Below are 19,008 nucleotides of genomic sequence, written 5' to 3'. Positions count from 1 at the left end.
GCAGTCCTTGTCCAAAAGACATCTGGAGGCCCTGGCTCTACGTATTTTCCCCCCACCCAGCTCAGAGGTACTTTTGCCCAATCAGTCCTCAAATAATCCAAGGTCCTCCTATTGCTGTTTCCAAGGTTTGAAACACATTATGACTGGCCACCAGCTCCATCTTATAATCAAATAGATGAGTCACAGGGCCATCTCCTTTGGATTTTTAAGTAAGATTTCCACTTCTGTCTCATTGCCTTGTCTGGCCTGATGTTTACCAAGTGAGAGGTCACTACTTTCAAATATATGTGGTTTTTAGTCAAATAAAACCCGATCACTTGAATTGCACACCTCCTAACATTGTTCCTTGCCCATTTCCTGATGTTGCCCTTTCTTCGTGTCTGTGGGTACCCCCAGAATTAGGCATTCTCCCATTAGATACTTATTTTAAAATATCTGCCCTCTGGATAGGATGAAGAAAATGGGGTATATATGCGAAAGGGAATACTATTCAGCCATTTAAAAGAACAAAATCATGTATTTAGCAGCAAGATGGGTAGAACTAGCAACGATTATTTGAAGTGAAACAACTCAGAAACAGACAAATACTGCATGATCTTACTTATAAATGGGAGCTAAATAATGTGCGCACATGGACAAAGAGTGTGGAATCATAGACACTGGAGACTTGGAAGGACGGGAAAGTGGGAGGCGGGTGAGGGATGATAAATTACTTAATGCATACAATGTACTTTATTTGGGTGAGGAATACCCTAAAAGCCCTGACTTTGTAGAACTCTGCAATATATCCGTGTCACAAAATTACACTTGTACTTCATACATTTATACAAACAAAAATCAATCAATAAAACATCTGCCATCGGCACTGTAATTATTCCCTATCTTTAATCAAGACTGGTTTAAATGTGTGTGTAATGTGTGTGTGTATATATCTGAGTGCATACACACATACATGCATAATGAGTATGTATGTATATGTAAATAAAATTGCAGATACCTTTCAAGAAGGTATCCTCCCAAACATTTTTACCCACAAGGCAGTGGCATTTCTCCAAGTCAAGCATCTGCCTTGGGGCCTCTGAATGGTACGAGCAAGAGTACTTCTCAGTCCTCCTGCATTTTGACTTTTCAAGAAGTCTGACAGTAAGTGGGTAGCATCTCTACTTGTAATCAAGTGGTTTAAAACATTAACACAACAGAAGATACAAGGATATTTTTGTTTTGATTTATTTGAGCACAATCCCAGCAAACTGAAATAATAATTACTTTTCCTGAGTTCCAGAAAGGGCATGCTCTAGGGTGCTCACCTTCCTTGGTAGATGCTGGAATAAATAAGACCGACAGCATCCCCATGTTTGGAACGTATGTGTTGAAAAGCAGAGCAAGACGGGAGTCTCATTGATATTTGTTTTACTAATTGTAGTACTCTACTTTTCCTTTAGCTGTGAATCCCTCTCTCACACCTCTACCCTATTCCTCAGCGCCCGCGTGAACGTGCACACACACACACACACACACACACACACACACACACACACAGAGGCATATACACACACAGGCATACATGCATGCATAAACAGAATCACCTGTGTATTCCTTTGCTAAAAACCTTACGTCCTTGGTTTGCATACGTTATTTTTTCCCTAGCTGCATGACAAGAAAACAGGTGGATAAAATTTACTTCCTCCTTTCCCCAGGGGTTGGACTGGGTGAATTACTGATGGTTTAGGTAGAGCCTCTTGTCGTGTTGTGGCTGTCTCCTATGCAGTCACACGACTGCACTCCATATCTTACTCCAGCACAACCTTGTCACCCAGGCCTTGGCCAGGGCTTGTGTCTGCCAGGAATGGCTCCCTTTCTCTCCTGCTGTCATTTTGTGCTACTGTGTGACTGTTGTGGGCATCAGGCCTCACCACTTTATGAGTACTTCTCCTAGAAAACCTTGATTGCTGCCGGACACGTGTGCACTCTAAGTCCAATAAACACAACAAATGCACATGCTGGGGTGAGGCTGCCCCTGATGAAGGACTGCCTTCCTTCTGCCTGAAACGTCTTACCCACTACTCTCATCCCAGCATTGTGGGGGCTCCCGCATTGGTCTCCCTGGGTGGGGCCTGATGCCCACAACAGTTCCTGCCAGGCTCAGCTCTTCTGGGCAACGTCCTGAAGCAGCACCACTCTAATCTGTCACACCCCTGTTTAGAAATATTCAAGCACCTGCATTATCTTCGGAGCCAAGTCCAAATTTCTCAGTTTGGAACTCAGTGTATTCTACAATTGCTTCCCAACTTACCCTTCCAGTTCACTCCCTCTCCAACTCTTGGGCAAACAATAAGTTGATAAGTAAAGTGCTTTACTGATGATATTCCTATAAGATGGGTATTATTATTCTTGTTTTTCAGATGAAGAAATAGAGGTGTATTAAGATTCACTTGCCCTAAGTAATCCAAAGTATTTAGTTTCTCAGGGCTGCTGATACTATCATAAACTTGATGACTTAAAATAACAGAAATGTACACTCTTCCAGTTCTGGAGCATAGAAATCCAAAAATCATGATGGCAGGGCCATGCACCCTCTGAAGGCATTAGGGGGGAAAATCCTTCCTTATCTCTTCAGCTCTGGTGCTTGCAAACACTCGTTGGCACTGTAACCCTAATCTCTGCATGGCCTTCTTCCCTCTGTGTTCTCTCTGTGTCAAAATCTTTCTCCTTTCTCTTATAAAGGCACCACGTATTGGAATTAGGGTTCACCCTTAATCCAGGGTGATTTCATCCTGAGATCCTTAACTAGTGCATCTGCGTAGACCCTATTTCCCAATAAAGTCACATTATGAGGTTCAAGTGGACACAAAGTTGTGGGGGAAGACTGTTTAACCCATTACACCCAACAAGTGCTGGGATTATAGGTGTGAGCCACTGCATCTGGCCTTAGTGCCCTAATTTTCTTTTCCATATCTAAATCATCTTAACAATGTTTTGCATCGTATAAATTTTATCTAATGGTGGCAAATCCAGTCCCTTCCTTGTATAATCCCTTCACAATTTCTCCATTTTCTTCCTATCGCCAATGCTAGTTCCTTTGACTTTTCAGGACAAATTTATTACTCTTGAGGTCTCTGAGGATGAGGATAATATCTTAGCCATCATTATATTCCCAGTAGCTGTTAGCAAGCACCTGGATGTCCAATAATGTCTGAAGAATGCATGAGTGTGTGAAGGTGTGGATGCTGCACTAGAGTGGGTGGAGTCGGTGCTGTCCCTGAGATGATGACTTAACTTCTGCAGGTCTCACATAATCCTTACCACAACCCTATGCGGTGGGCATTCTTCCCATGTTACAGATGGGAAAACTGAGGCTGTGAGATAGTCAAGAACTCGATTCGTGTCCACACATCCAAGAAGTGATGAAACCAGATTGAAACCCAGGTTTGTCTAACCCCGGAGCTATAGCTCTTAACCAAAAATCCTCTCCAGTTGGATTGCAGCCTGCATTATCCTGCCCTGGCTCAAGACAAGGGAATGTGGTCATGACAACCCTGAACACAGCCTTAAACCTGGGAGCCTTGGATCTGTTGGTCATTTGGTTGGAAAGATCTGAAAGAAGTGACGAGGAAGCTTGAGATTGTGAGAACAGAAAAGTAGTGTAAAGAATGTATACGCATTGTGTGTGTGTGTGTGTGTGTGTGTGTGTGTGTGTGTGTATGTGTGATGAAACATGGGGATGAAACAGGCTGTGTTTATAGGAAAGTTTTGGAAATAAGAATATACAAATGACCAGAAGTGACATGTGGACTTCAGTCCTAGCTCAGACACTTAGCATCTGAACAAACTAGACCAGACATTTATCCACCTGAACTAGTCTGCTGAGAGATGACCTGTTGACCTCATGAAGGTGTTGGGAGGATCTGTGAAGTTCAAGAAGAAAGTGAGTAAAATCCTGATACATGCAGTGCACTACACTGAAGAGTAGAAGGGTAAGGAGGAAAAGAAGTGGTGGTCCCTGATTTGAAGAAGTTTCCATTGAAATTAGGGGAAACAGACACGTAAAACTAAGTCCAAATGATACAGAATGGAAAATGTACAACCATGAAATGAACCTCTCTTGAACTCTTTACTGTATGGCAGGTTAAAAGATGTGAATCTCACAACAGACTTACAAAGTGGGTATTATTGGCCACCCCATTTTGCAGATGAGAAAGCTGATAGCTAGAAATCTTTAATCTTTACTCCAAAAGCCGTGATGCTAAATTCCACAGCCAAAATTCACCCCAGGTCTATGTAACCTGAAACTTTACTTGTATCATCAATCCATGCTATTGCCTTGAGCAGTTCTAAGATGCAAAGAGCATAGAAATGGGAACCTTTGTGCTCAGTGTGGAAAAGGAGAAAGAACCACAAAAACAGAGCAGAGAAACCCTTTAACACTGTGTCGTTTTAAGGCCAAGCATGATGGCTTATGCCTGTAATCCCAGCACTTTGGGAGGCAGAGGCAGGCGGATCACCTGAGGTCAAGAGTTCGAGACCAGTCTGGCCAATATGGTGAAACCCTGTCTCTACTAAAAATTTAAAAAAAAAAAAAAAAAAAAATTGGCCTGGTGTGGTGGTACAAGCCTGTAGTCCCAGCAACTTGGGAGGCTATGGCAGGAGAATTGCTTGACCCCAGAAGGTGAAGGTTGCAATGAGCTGAGATCACACCACTGCACTCCAGCCTGGGTGACAGAGTGAGACTCTGTCTCAAAACAACAACAACAACTGTGTCACTTTAGGGAATGTCTGAGGTCCCATGATTGCCGCCATCAGTGTGTGTCTGACTACAAACTCAGAAACCTAGGGAGATGAGAGTGAAGTAGGGTGCACATAGATAGGGCCAGAGAACATGAGAATGGAGAATACCAGGAAGTTCCAGTCAGCAAAAGGGCTGCACATAGTCACTGGATAGCTGCCAAGTGATTAATGTCAAGCTGTATTAATGTCAGAGAGGAGAATTTGGTGAAAGCTTTGCCTGGCTAGATCTCAGGCTGGAAATCACTAGTTTCCTTTATTTTATTTCCCTCTAATCCTTTATAACTTCCTCTAATGCCTTAGACAAGCTTAAGACCATGAGCCTCCAGGGAATAAAGTGAGGCCCATCTGTTCAGCCAGGCATGTACTAGACCAAAGTAAAAGGTCAATCTGGCTTTTCCTATAACTTAGCATTGAGATAACCCCAAATACTTTCCAGTGGTATCAGCCAAAAATAACTTTGCATTATCATGAATCGTGATTCCAAAGCAGAGCTGTCAGGGATACTCTTTAATGATTACTGGGCTATTGCTAGTGAGAAAAAGAAAGAAAACAATAGGTACATGTCTCTTTGGAATGTGCTTGCTCTAAAGGCTGCAGAAAAATAATCCTAAGCATCTTGCTTGGGAGGAAAATCAATCAAGAATGCCTTTTTTCAAATATTTTATTTGTTTTATTATAAGACATATAGGTAAAAACTTGCATATTTTGAAAAAGATAGAAAATGGTAATAAAATGGATATTTTTCTTATTAAGAAATATGTTCATAAATATGCTTTATCAAATGTTAAAATGATAATTTTTGCAAAATAATAATAAATAGAGCAGAGCTGTGGCATACAAGGGTCAACCAAAGTACTGGAAGTTTTTATGCTATATGTTTTATAAAAATTCAGACTTTGGATTATACATTAAAAATTGACATTTTACACTCCAGGGTATCAATAATTCTGATTTTAAAAATATTTTTATGATGGCTCCATGAATTCATAAATAACAAAACATAAAAGGTGGTTTGACTAAATAGAATCTGATTCAAATAATTTCCCCCTAAATAACAAATTGTAAGATATATACTTTTTGAGCCTATAAGGGGTACATGTATCAGTTCCCAATTCTGTAAGTATTGGTGGACATTGAAAAAAACTGTTTGCTAAGCCTTAGTCTCCAGCAAGGTCCACATCATTTCTTTTCACAGTTTGATGGAGCAGTAATAGTCATGATTCTCATGAGCCTAGTTCTACAATTCTAGCCCCACGGATCTTAGATACGTAGAAAGTTTTCCCTCCTTTGAATGAACTCATTGACAGCTTTCTTATATTTGTTTATGACCCATTGGCCTCAAAGTCACATATCAGAACAATGGGCAAAATTTTAATGATGAAAAGTGCTTGTTCTAGGCATTCTTTGTAAGCTTTACTTCTCTACTATCCAAAAGAGAAGAAACACATGAGAACACCAAACACATCCTCTAATGAGTCTTGGGTGTTCAAATAGCAAGGTCAGGCTTTTCCTGGAAATAAATACTGACTCTTTACAAAGATCTTTCATTTCCCATGCATCATGTGGCCCAAGAGGTTAATACACTAGCTCCCTGCTACAATGGGGGAAACCACATCTAACAATACTTAAGTATCCAATCTAATATAGATTATTAGTCCCAATGGCCTTCAACAATGTCCATCAAAGGGACATTTGGGTAACTCTGGGTTCCTAGAGCACAGAGAGGTCATGGCAGGATTTGGACTTGAGCTTGAAGGCCATATTCTTGTTGTTTTTGGCCACGATCTTGCCCCAGAAGCGCCTGGCTTTCCTGGGCATGCTCTCCTTCCTTTTCTGGTAGGCCAGCCGCCGCTCGTTCTTCTCCTTGCTGTCCCGCCGAAGGCGCACCTGCCGCACGATGCCCTCAAACAGCTCCTTCACGTTGTGCTGGACAGCCGCGGAGGTCTCGATGAACTTGCAGTCGAACACCACAGCACAAGCTCTTCCTTCTGGGAAGCACAGGAAGGGAAAGAGGTCAGAGGGGCTGCAGAGCACAGTCCTGCACAGCACACAGTCAAGCTGGATGGTTCTTCGAGGTAACACTAAGTCAGTCATATATGCACTGGATAGAGGACACCCCTGTGGCACAGGCCCTCCCGGGGCATGGATAGAAAATGTCTCACTGGAGGATCCCTGGAAGCAAGCGCGATGGGCTTTAGACCTGGTCCACCACAAATTCACTGTCTGAAGGTCCCATTTCATCAAATACAGTGATATTAGTTATAGCAGTAAAATCCATAGCCTAAATTTACTGCAGACTTACAATGTGCCAAAAACAAGGCTAAGTTCTTTGTAAACACTGTTTTCAATGTCCACAACAATCTTGGAAAGTACATTATTACCTCCATCAAATACATGAAGAAACCGAGGGGAGTCTCCCCTGCAGGTGAAGGTTACTCAGCCTGTAAGTGGCAGTGAATCCGGGCCCGCTCCATTCTCAAGCCCATACTCTTAACTCTTTCTCCTGACTCAGTTTCCTGAATTGAGAATAAGAATTCTACTACTTGGCTTTCCTCTCTTGAAAAAAAAAATAAAAAGTTTTTTTAGAAAGCAATGATGAGATATCTTTGGAAAAAACAGAATTTTATAAATGTGTAATTCACTTAGAGTAAATTATACAAGCCTTTCTGAGACAGTCTCAATTTCAAATATTTCTTTGTGTTTAATGACCACGCAGCAAGATTTGGTTTGGAAAAGTACTGTCAACAGTTGTTCCTAGCAGGGAGACATTCCCAAACTATGTGTACATTGCCTCTATTAGCGTGTACACGGTCTTTCCTCCTGAGCAGGGCCTGGCAATGCAGTATTTTATTTTTATAATTGTACCAGGCATCAAGTCCGAATTAGGCCACTAAAATCTCAAGGGCTGTAAAAGCACCTGGGTGCCCACTCAGCAGACAGAGATTTTCCCTGAACTACGTATGAAGAAGAATATGTGACACCATCAGACTGATGCCTAAACTGAAATTTCAGAAGCCAGGGATGGGGAGTAGGACAGTGTTTCTAGGGTGTACAGGGACCAGAGTCAGCCAGAATGGAATTCTTTTTCCTCAATGGAACTCTTTCTCACAGTTCCCCTAAATCAGAGTTCCTTATCCTTTTTGCATGAAGATGCTCCTTTCATTTCCCTGTACTCGGGAATTTCAGGAAACCCCTTGGAAGCAGGAAGATTGGCATCCTGCAGGGGGACCACACGAACAAGGGAGAGCAACCAGGGTGGAGGAGACCCAGGGCAGCTGTAGGAGTCTTAGAAATACACCTAAAATTTCATATAGCATCTTAATGAGTCCCTGGATCCAGCCTCCTGGAAGGAAGGAAGAGCCCCTGACTGAAGGAAATGCACGTGGCCCAGCGATTGTTTCTGCAGTACTGGCTCTACTCCTCTTACCTGATACAGACACTTCCCGACACCGGACTAAGTCACTTTTGTTGCCAACCAAAATGATGGGAATGTCCTCTGTCTGCCGGGCCCTGCGGAGCTGGATTCGCAGCTCAGACGCCTTCTCGAAGCTGGCTCGGTCTGTGATTGAGTAGACAATCAGGTATGCGTCCCCCACCTGCATGCAGTGGTCATGGAGCCACTCATTCTCCCCCTAATGAAACAATAAGATCTTCTGTGAGTTCAGTTTGACCTGGGGAATGAAGCGTCAGTTACCAAAGAAACAATATGTGTATCCTAAAGTACACTTGCTGGTAGAAGAAAGGAAGAAATTGCTTCCAGCTCTCCAAAAGCATTGGTCTTCCATGCCTACGAGATGTTTGGTGGCTGGAAAGATTGCTAGCCTGTCCAGTATTTATGCCAAAAAGTTTTTACTTTTCAGTGTCTTCTGCAGCTTGAGTTGGTAAATTACACAACTACTCTGCCAAACAGCATTTCCAATTTCTACTTAATCTACCATAAATGAGCCTTTTCTGACTTCCCAAAAACTCCCTTTTGCCTTTTCCAAGTGATGAGATTAAGAATACTTTTATGGGGACTAGGAGGGATTTTCAATAAACAGAAGTCTACCACATAGGTTCTGAAATATTTTAAAATCTGTAAAAAGCCAATGTTGCAAACTAGTATTGAGAATCTCAACTTCAGATGAGATGGATTTTTGTTACTTAAAATAACAGTCCATGCCTGTTTGTATTTTCCCTAAAACAAGTAGACATTTTTGGTGTGTTTTTTAATAGAACTAAAGGCAAGTCACTACAACTTGTTTGTTATTCAGAACTCATCTGTGAATGACCTGTTCCTCAGAATGGTCTCATTCTTCAGAAGCACGCTTTTAATCAAGAAAACGAGCCCACCTCATCTGTAACACCCACCATGTAGGACAAGGTCACCCTCACACCAAACAGCTTGTTGGAAGGAAAACCCCCGAAGGAATTTAGAGAGCTCCAGGCTCTGCATACCTTATTTTCCCACATATCCAGGAGTATAATCGTTGCACTTTCTCCATCAACCATCAGGGTTCGTTCATATGTATCTTCTAGAAAAAAAAGAACAAAGATATTGGAGTCAGGTGAATATGCAATACTTTTCCATAAAAGGGTCATGTAGAAACTTATGCTAGAACATAAACTCACTAAATATGCAATTAATTATGCAAAAATAAAGACATTTTCAAAGGCGAATTTCTATTTTTTGTCACTTTCAACAACATTCTACTATATTCCTCCAGCAGAGCATATCTCTCAAACATGCGTCACCAAACCACATGGAGCAAAAGCCATTTGTTTTCATCATTCCTGGACCTTTTACATGGGAAAATCATTTATGAGGATAAACTTAAAGACTTTTGTCTCAGATTCAATGATTAATGCTATGAGAAAACATTAACTGCCCAGTGAAACTGTAAGCCCCATTTTCATAAGTCCATTTTACCTTTCGGTGGGTAGTTACTTAACACTCATTGGCAATTTCAGGAGCTTTGAGCTCAGAGACACTGCTCCTCTTTGGACAAGTGCAGGAAAGAATCTTAAGACTCTCCCTGTTTTGGCTGTAGTTTTCTTCCTTTAAAAAAAAAAATGCTGTTCCCTCGGAATAAATGGGCTTGTTTTTCCATCTTGAGTATAACAGAAATTTAGCCTCCAGCTCTGCTTGGTCATGGAAACTTTCCTCCCTGCACCCGAGCCCAGATCATGTGTAGGTGAAGGGTGAGCACAGTAACAGTACCACGGGCCAAAGCAATTCCAGCCTGGAAAAATCCGTGGCGGGGCAGGCGTAGAAAGGGTCCAGTGGGATTTTTGCAAGTGGGATTCCCACCATCCCAATATAATTGAGCCCATCCTCACTCTATTTTCACAATGAGCCTTCCTGTTTTGAATTTCATCTTTTGAAAATTATGACTTTCATGATGATTTATCATTTTCTACTTGTTCTTTTTGTCTAGAATCTTCTCCCTCAAATATCCACAAGGCCTATTCCCTTACCTCCCTCTGGGGGAGGGGCTTCCCGGCCATCCGTTTAAAATTGCAACACTTCTCTCCCGCAGTATTCTTTCCCTGTTTTCTGTTTCTCCATTGCACTTATTGCCACCTAACATACGACACATTTAACTTATTGAATTATTTTCTGTCCCTCCTGCCCCTCCTCATAATGTTAGGGCAGACATTTGCATCTGTGCTGTTTACCGTGTCCCTCGGCACCTTGGTACCTTGCTGGTATGCAATAAACGTGTGTGCAGTGAACGGATGTTAAATATAGCAGTGTGGCTGCCAGCACGAGCAAACCTGAATTCGAATCCAGGGGTCGTCTCTTATGAACTCTGTGGGTCTGGGCCACTTAAGCTCTCTGAACCTCAGTTTTCTTCATCTGTGCAACGGGACTGATAACAGTACTCACACCTTAGGGCTATGTGACAATTACATATGTTAAGCCTGGGCACAAAGCAGAAACTCAATCAATGGTAGTCACTATCCCTTCTTCAGGTGAAGGAAGCTGGTTCTTGCCATACTCAGCCCTTTCTCACTACAGATAAATCCTAGCTTAGGAGAGCTACATTGGAACCAGGGCATTTCTTGTTTTATAATAGCAAAGGGTTTATGAAAAACACTGCTCCTGGATCAATGCTTCATCATCTAAGAACTGGAACCAGGAAAGGTTCCTTACAGAAGGAAAACTTGGACAAATAAGAAGAGAGTTAACCAGGGATGGCCCTGTCTTTCTATGAGTTTCCCTCTCCTCCCACAGTGTCATTCTTCTCATCAGTAAGTGTTTGCCACTGGGGGATTAAACTGTCACGCCCATCGTGTGTGCCTGCTCACAATACGCAGAAGGAATGACACCACAGTGGGACTATTCGGATTACGGGGCGGGGGCAGGGTAGAGCCTCACAACCTCAACATGCAAATTTGACAATGCGGTGGAGACGATCAGAGCTTGGGCAGCACAGAGCGGGGACAGGCTGACTGCCGCTTCCCACCATAGGGTTCTTAGCTTTTCTCTAAAATCCCTTCCTGCACTCAGACAACTCCTTCAATGATGGAGGAACTTTCTCTGCCCTCAGCCCACCCCTCAGGTACAGGGGACTTGCTTGAGTGCCCAGTCATTCAAATAGAAACATACTGTGTTCCAGTCACTGATGGAAAAAGAAAACCCAACTTTCTCCTGGCTTAAGAAACATCAGAACAAGTCTAGAGAAAAAGTGGACTAAGGATCACAGCCATAAGAGTAGAAACAAGATGCTTTGCCGTTCTAGAAGCTTCCTGACAGGGTCATTCTGTCTGACCTTACCTCTGCCTGAAAATCACTGTGTTGGAGGGCCTGGGAGGTTAAAGAAATCCATCTCCTCCCTGCTCAGCACGTGTACCCCCCCTTTACCCGCCACCCCAGTACAGGAGTTTAGATATGGCCTCTGGCTGTGTGCACCAGGACCCTTCCAGCACACATGGCATCCCTCCCCTAACCAGGTGCAAGCCTGGGAGTAACAGAGCTCTAGGTTTCTCTTCCTCTAAGTTGCTCAGCTCATCTTTTATCCTTTTCAAGTGCTAACCAAGTAAGAAGAAGGGAACGAAAAGAATATCAGACTCTAGGAGAGCTCTTTCAAGTGTGCTCCCGGTTAAGGTGTGGAGAAAGGTTTGGATGCTGATTAGCCTCTGTAAGGCTTTTCAGTAGCCTGGGTCTAGAGTCACCCCCATTTCTCCAGTGCTCTGGAAGAAAGTTGGGGTGTCTGTGCACTCTCTGTGTAGCAAGAGAATATCTGCTGATGGGGACGGCCAGGTTTCTACGGGAAGTGATGGTGGTCAGCAGCCACTTTCTCTACACCAGTTTGTCTTTCTTCATTTGATCCCTCTGACAGATTCACTCCTTGAGCAAACTTGAGTCAGGCTCCTCTGAATCCTCTTCTCTACCCACCCTCCACCCTGGCCTTCTGCTTCCATACTTGCAAAAACCAACTATAGCAAGAATCCTGGTAAGTCAGTTTAGTGTGACTCTTCCCACCTCCAATATCTGATCAAATTCCTCATCCTCCACCTCTGATGTCTAAATCCTGATTTCAGCAAGAATCCCCCTAACTTTGACATCTCCTCTTAGTAAGTTTCCATCCTCTAACCCCCTCCTACCTGCTCCTTGGCAAAGTGCCCACTTACTCTTTCTGTTATCTCTTGCCACTGCCGGGATGCCTACTGCAATGGTCCTGCATAAGGTCTTCCTGACTATGTTAACGATATTTTCACTAACACTCTTTTTGCTTGGAGTCAAGATCCCTTCTGGCTCAAGTACTGTGTGTGCATCCTGCACAGGTGTTCTCACTGCCAGAACTGGCTCCAGCAGCACCTCAAAAGTTCTGAGGTGCCGGGCGCAGTGGCTCAAGCCTGTAATCCCAGCACTTTGGGAGGCCGAGGCGGGTGGATCACGAGGTCAAGAGATCAAGACCATCCTGGTCAACATGGTGAAACCCCATCTCTACTAAAAATACAAAACATTAGCTGGGCATGGTGGCGCGTGCCTATAATCCCAGCTACTCAGGAGGTTGAGGCAGGAGAATTGCCTGAACCCAGGAGGCGGAGGTTGCGGTGAGCCGAGATCGTGCCATTGCACTCCAGCCTGGATAACAAGAGTGAAACTCTGTCTCAAAAAAAAAAAAAAAAAAAAAGTTCTGAGGCTCCGGTATCCCTCTTCCCAAAAACTTTCAACTGTTTCCAGCTTTCATAGCTCAAGGGATCCCAAAGAACCTCAGAAGAAATGCCTGCTCTATGAATACTGTCCCCGCCTCTGCTGGCCGAGGTCTCCTCTGCACAGCTCCAAGGGTCCTAGACAACAGTGACCAAAGTGGACAGAGACTACAAGCAATGAAACCACCACTTTTAAAAGATAAGCACATCAAAAGGAAAGGGTAGATTCAGAATGAGCTCTAACTAATGCCCATTCCGTACTTACTAGGTACCAGGCACCATGCTTCATGCTCAACACGTTATCTCCTTTAATCCTCGTAACACCCTATGAAGGAGGCATTACCCCAATTACACTAATGAGGCAGCTTGAGGAGGCTAAGTGGCTTGTCCAAGAATACTCAGCTAAGTCAGTGTCAGAGCTGTGTCTAAACCCATTCATCAAACCTCAAGCTCAATGTGGCTTCCTGTACTTTGCTGTGTATGTGTGGTGTGCCTTCCCACCTAGCTCAAGGCTTCCAAATCCTAGTTGTCCCGAAGGTCCAGCTCAGAGACCACCTCTTCCATGAAGCTTTTGTTATTATTATTATTATTATTATTATTATTATTATTATTTTGAGACAGAGTTTCACTTTTGTTGCCCAGGCTAGAGTGCAATGGTGCAATCTCAATCACTGTAACCTCTGCCTCCCAGGTTCAAGTGATTCTCCTGCCTCAGCCTCCTGAGTAGCTGGGATTATAGGTGCCTGCCACCACGCCCGGCTAATTTTTTGTATTTTTAGTAAAGATGGGGCTTTCACCATGTTGACCAGGCTGGTCTGGAACTCCTGACCTCAGGTGATCCACCTGCCTCTGCCTCCCAAAGTGCTGGGATTACAGGCGTGAGCCACCATGCCCAGCCAACCATAAAGCTTTAAATCTATAGTCAGAAGTAATCTTTTCCCCTCTGAATTCCCACAGCACTCTCCTTACACCACTTTCAAGACACCTATCACATCCTATCTCAATTTCTACTTGGTGTATACATTATGCTCCATTGCATACCGTGAGCATCTCCATAGAAGAAGCCCCATGACTCTTTGCATGTCCCCAGAGTGCCTCACTAAGCTCTGTGCTATACATTCAGTAACTTCTTAGGAATAAACAAATGAATGAACAAATGAATGAATGAATGAATGGGATTCAGTGTATACACAGAGTCATAAGATTACTGCAATATAACTGTAACAATATCCATCTTTATTAGGAGAAAAATTATGAGAATATTTTGTTGATTTTTTTTCTTATGATAAATGCTGAATTTAAAAATATATATATAGGGGTGTGCCTTAGAAAACCTTCCTCTTGGGAAACAAAGCCAACTACTGATTCTAGCAGGTTCTACAGATTCTCTGTGTAAGAAGCTAGGGGAAGGACTCTCTTTCTTGTGATTGAACCCAAATCCTGTGTCTTTTCACGGTCCCCTGCAGCCCCAGGATCAGCCATATGCCTGATGCCCAATGTGCTGCCATATCGGGCATCTCCCTCTCTCTCAACAAAGAAGTTCCCCAAATATTGGGGAAGCCTACCTTCCCAAATTCCAGGTATGAGTCGGTCTCCTTAACATTTTGTCCCTATGGGAATATCACCCTCTGGATACATACCCCTCCATTCTAATGGAAAAACACTTTTGAAAGTCTACTATCCACTAACTTTTTCCAATTCTTCCCCCTTAAAAACAAAAAAACAACTCCCAGTTGATCTCTTCCTTATGTCAGCATCCCAAGCACTGTATTGTTACTGCTTAAAATATTAGTTAATGGGACCCTGCTCTGCAGCATAGCCACTGGCACTTAGCCCATTACTAAGAGCCACAGTACCCCAGAGCTTAGGACAGAGCCAGACATGTGGCTGATGCCCAGTGCACTGTCATACTCAGTATTTGGAAGCTAAATCCTGGGGCTGCAGGGGGCCGTGAAAAGGCACAGGATTTGAGTTCAATCACGACTAGATTTTAATCCTGGTCACGCCATGTACTAGCTTTTTCACCCTGAGAAAGCCACTTGACTTTGTAAGCCTCCATTTCTTCACCTGTAAAATAGGGATATTAATGCCAGACTGATTCAAGTATTATCAGAAACATGTGTGGGAAGGACTTAACACAGTGCCTGGCACACAGCAGGTTCCCCAGAAATGGTAAAATGAACAGAACTAGGCTTATAAAATCCCAAATTCTAAATCCACCTTCCTTATTGGATGATTCTGGATAAGCCACTTGGTCTCCCTGAGATTCAGCTTACTCGTGAGTACACGAACTCTGTGAAGACCAAAATAAACGTCGGCAAATATAAGGCCTCTCCCATTGTAAACACTCACTCTAAAAGTTAGACCCTCCCTCCCTTTTCTCTCTCCTAGCAAATCATCTGCCAGCCTTTACAAAGAAAGAGAGAATCAATTGTACGACACTGGCCCTATTTCTCCCTTGACTCTCGTGAGATTCCAGAAGCAAGGAGAGAAATCAATGTTACATCAATGACTCATCATTTATAGCCCAGTTTCTGAGCTGCCTCATGAAGCAGTGAACCCCTTGACACTGAGACAGTCAAGAAGAATAAAACCTCCAGATGAAATGGGCTGTGAGTAGTGAGGAATAGCATTCATATGCATCAATGCAGGGGAGAACTGAGTCATCACTAAGACACCTCCCTGTTCTGTGATTCAGTTGTGAGTCGCGACAGAACACAGACCGACCACGTGACTTGGGCAAACACTGGGCAGTTCTTTCTTCATTTCTGTAGTTGCAAATAGGGACATGTAGCTACCCTGATCACATACGCTCAGACTGAAGTCATTGCTGAAAGACACCTCAGGGACAGCATTGGCTATCAGGATCCTCATATTACTTCCCAGAACACAGGGCTGTGCTTTACCCCTAGCTGAAGAATACATGCATTTTGAGATAATGTCAGCTCAAAACAGTTTTGGAAATAGGCCAGGCCCAATCAATAAATAGATGAATGAGACTGTACAGGGAAAATTGTCTTGGAAAGCTGTCAGACTCTATACATAAAGTATGATTGTTATACTTCACATTAAAAAATATATATACTATTTCAAATACAGATTTTGAACTATTTTACACCCACAAAAGTTTCTAATATTGGTGGAAGCAAACTGATCGATCCATCCTAACAGCTTTTCCAATTGGCTTGTTTTAGGTATAACCATGGAAAAAGGCTGTGTCTATACCAAGTTCCAGGAAAAACGTTCAAGCCAGAGTCAGCAGAAGTCAGAGGTGGGGCACTGACCCTCTGGCTCTGCCCTCTCTAATCAGCCTGCCCGACTTATTTAGAATTGGAATCTGAAAAATTACCTTTCTGGACCAGGTTCAGTAGATTTTGGTCCTGTCTACGAGCATTTTCATTTGCTTGCCCCAAGAGCCTGTGCCTGCACTTTTCTGGGGACTTGGTGCCCCGATCAATTGTCCAAAATGCATAACCTCAGCTCCCAACTCTGCAGGTAAATAAGCTACCCACCCTCACTCTTTCCAGCTTTCCTTTTTCCAGGGACCACCGCTGATGGAAAGAAGCCCACTGGGCTGGGCCACCTACCTCCCAGCACCTCACAGTCGCTGTCCATGCTGTCATGTACGCCTGCAAAGATGTTGGCCAGAGTGGATTTGCCCACCCCCTGCTCCCCTATGAGCACCACCCGGTAATAGGTGTTCCCTGACTCAGAGGAGATGACTGAGTCTGTGGAGTCGGAGGACCAGCTTCGGCGGCACTGGTCCTCAGGGGCAGCAGAATGACGGCTGCGGTGGCTGTACTGGTGGGGCTCTTTCTGGACCATGAGATGTCTACCATCAGCTGGGATGCTCCAGCGCTGCTGCTGCGGCTGCATGCCCACAGTGCCCTGGCGCATGGTGACATTATTCAGAGTCATCGTTGGGTCCTGGGAAGCAAAGCAGCCAAGATGGCAGCATTAGTAAGGGGCTCAGGGGCTCAAATACATGGTCAGTCATCAATAATATTTTATTAGATGAAATGAGAAGCAAGTATCCCTAACATAAAGAACACCAATTAAACAGTCCCCAAACCCCAACAAGACAGCTTTCAACTGGACACACACACATAAACACACACTGCCCACACTATCAGTAACCAGCTCCTCAGGCAGACTGTCATTTGCACAGAGAAAAAAAATACTGTTCACATCACCCACTGCCCATGGGCTTCCTCCTTCCTCAAAGCAGCCTTGGATCAAAGATCTGCACTCAGCGCTGGCACCAAGGCAGCTGGAAAGAACCAGCAGCCTCCAGAGACGGCTTGAAAAGCAACAAGTTAATGTTGCTGGGGACCAGCTGGCCAGGTTAGCTGCTCTTTTCTAAACTTGGCTCTTAATTGCACCAGCAGCCAGCAGGTTTTATGTCTCGGTGGGAAACACGTGGCAATGACATCACCCCCTGCACCCTGGCTGGACTGGACAGGCACTTATTGGAACTTCCATGTTTAGTAAAGTTGCCTTGATGCTCTCCAGCTGTCTGGAGAGCATCAAGAGCACCACTTTCACAACATCCCAGCTCCAAACCTAGACACCCTGGCAGAGAAATGACCTGCTCATGTTCACCTGCTTATCAAACTTGCAGAGAAAGTGCCTCATTCTTAACAAAACACATCCACTCTCAAGAGTTCTTTAATTCAACTCAGATTCCTTTTTTGATACAGGGTTTTTGCTCTATCACCCAGACTGGAGTGTAGTGACACGATCATAGCTCATTGCAGCCTCCAATTCCCTGGCTCAGGTGATCCTCCCTCTTCAGTCTCCCAAGTAGCTGGTACTACAGACCCGCACCACCACGCCCCCTAATTTTTTAAATCTTTTTTTTTTTTTTTTTTTTTGTAGAGACCGTGGGCTCACGATGTTGCCCAGGCTGGTCTCAAACTCCTGGGGCAAATGATCCTCCTGCCCCAGCTTCCCAAAGTGCTGAGATCACAGGCCTGAGCCACCATTCTCAGCCCCACTTCTTGAAGCAAATCAGGACTGAACACTCCTCTAAATGATATTCAGCAACTTCACTACAACTTTCCCTTTGCAGACTGCCTCCCCTAGCTGGGAGGTCTGTTTTTCCCGGCTACTGGGGACAAAGTATAAGTACTCACATTGCAATCAGCAACATGCACAAACATTCCTCTCCCACCCTCACCCCCACACTCCGCACCCCAACACCTCGCCACGAACCAGGACGACCACGGTTTTTGAGTCTCAAAAGCAGCACTGTCAGTTGGCAGACTTACATTCAAACAACAGACAAATAAAGCATCTTTAAGGCTGCCCTCTCTGACCACTCGATCTGTAGGAGGAAGGGACCCTCCTACTAAACTGAACGAAGGAACCTGCTGATAAGAAGCGACATCCTTTGCACTTGAAACTCTGACCCTTACCAGAAAAGCCCAGCGCAGAACGCACGTTCCAGGGGCTCTTTTCTCAACTTCCAAAGTTCTGCGGGCTGGGAAACGCCCACTCTCTCCCTTCTCCGTCCTGGGCTGCCCCCCTTACTTGGCTCGGCCAGATCGGCGTCGGGGCGTCAGCGTATCGCGTGGGTCCGCGCTGGGATCCCGGGGCCACCGAGCGGGGAGTGCTGCGCGGTGCCCGCCGTCCGTGCCCGCCGCCTGCAGCCGCCGCGGCCTCGCGGCTTTTAACCAGCCCCGCCGACCCGCCGCGGGGCTTTTCCGTGACGTCAGCGCCCCCGCCGGGAGGGGGCGGCTCTGCAGCAAACTCGGAGTTGCAGCCACTTGGCTAAATCAGTTACTCGCAGTCATGTGACCCCTTCTCTCTCCATTTAAAAAATAATAACAGTTCAATCCTGGGCCTCCTTTTTTATTTGATTTTATTTTTACCAGGTGAACACAGGAAAATGGAAAAATACACTAAGTGCCACTTTAATCGCCTTTCCCAGCAAAGCACTTGCGAGCTGTCGGGATAAAGGATGGAGGGAGAGGCAGGTTTGAGTTGCGAGCTCAGGTTTGCCAAGAAAACAGGGATCAGCCTGGAATGCGCAGAGACTTTAGCCTCCAGGAGGATACTGCAGCCACCTTGAATGGACAA

At 44.5% G+C, this 19,008-nt stretch overlaps 1 protein-coding gene across 4 annotated transcripts; it reads right to left on the bottom strand.

The window, feature by feature from the left end:
* Positions 1-4,773: 4,773 nt before the first annotated feature.
* On the bottom strand, positions 4,774-18,710 carry GEM (GTP binding protein overexpressed in skeletal muscle). 4 transcript variants are annotated; one of them, XM_074386855.1, is made up of 5 exons: positions 18,460-18,710; positions 16,515-16,854; positions 9,223-9,299; positions 8,213-8,417; positions 4,774-6,773 (listed from the first exon to the last, which is right to left on the bottom strand). In XM_074386855.1, the coding sequence occupies exons 2-5, from the start codon at positions 16,843-16,845 to the stop codon at positions 6,496-6,498; spliced, it is 891 nt and encodes a 296-aa protein (XP_074242956.1). In that variant the 5' UTR covers positions 16,846-16,854; positions 18,460-18,710; the 3' UTR covers positions 4,774-6,495. The 4 variants fall into 4 exon arrangements, with proteins under 4 accessions (XP_074242956.1, XP_010347699.1, XP_074242955.1 ...); XM_010349397.3 differs by lacking the exon at positions 18,460-18,710 and adding an exon at positions 18,198-18,331; XM_074386854.1 differs by lacking the exon at positions 18,460-18,710 and adding an exon at positions 17,121-18,109.
* Positions 18,711-19,008: the final 298 nt, after the last annotated feature.

The sequence above is a fragment of the Saimiri boliviensis genome, chromosome 15 (assembly GCF_048565385.1).
Source record: "Saimiri boliviensis isolate mSaiBol1 chromosome 15, mSaiBol1.pri, whole genome shotgun sequence".
Taxonomy (NCBI): Eukaryota; Metazoa; Chordata; class Mammalia; order Primates; family Cebidae; genus Saimiri; species Saimiri boliviensis.
This window is presented reverse-complemented; position numbering and strand designations above follow the sequence as displayed.

Excerpts from the sequence above, each read along its gene's own strand:
- GEM (XM_074386855.1), bottom strand. The coding sequence starts at position 16,845 with ATGACTCTGAATAATGTCACCATGCGCCAGGGCACTGTGGGCATGCAG. Across the intron at positions 8,418-9,222 it reads TGGATATGTGGGAAAATAAG|GGGGAGAATGAGTGGCTCCA; the intron begins GTATGCAGAGCC and ends TTGTTTCATTAG. Across the intron at positions 6,774-8,212 it reads TCGGGAAGTGTCTGTATCAG|AAGGAAGAGCTTGTGCTGTG; the intron begins GTAAGAGGAGTA and ends TGTGCTTCCCAG.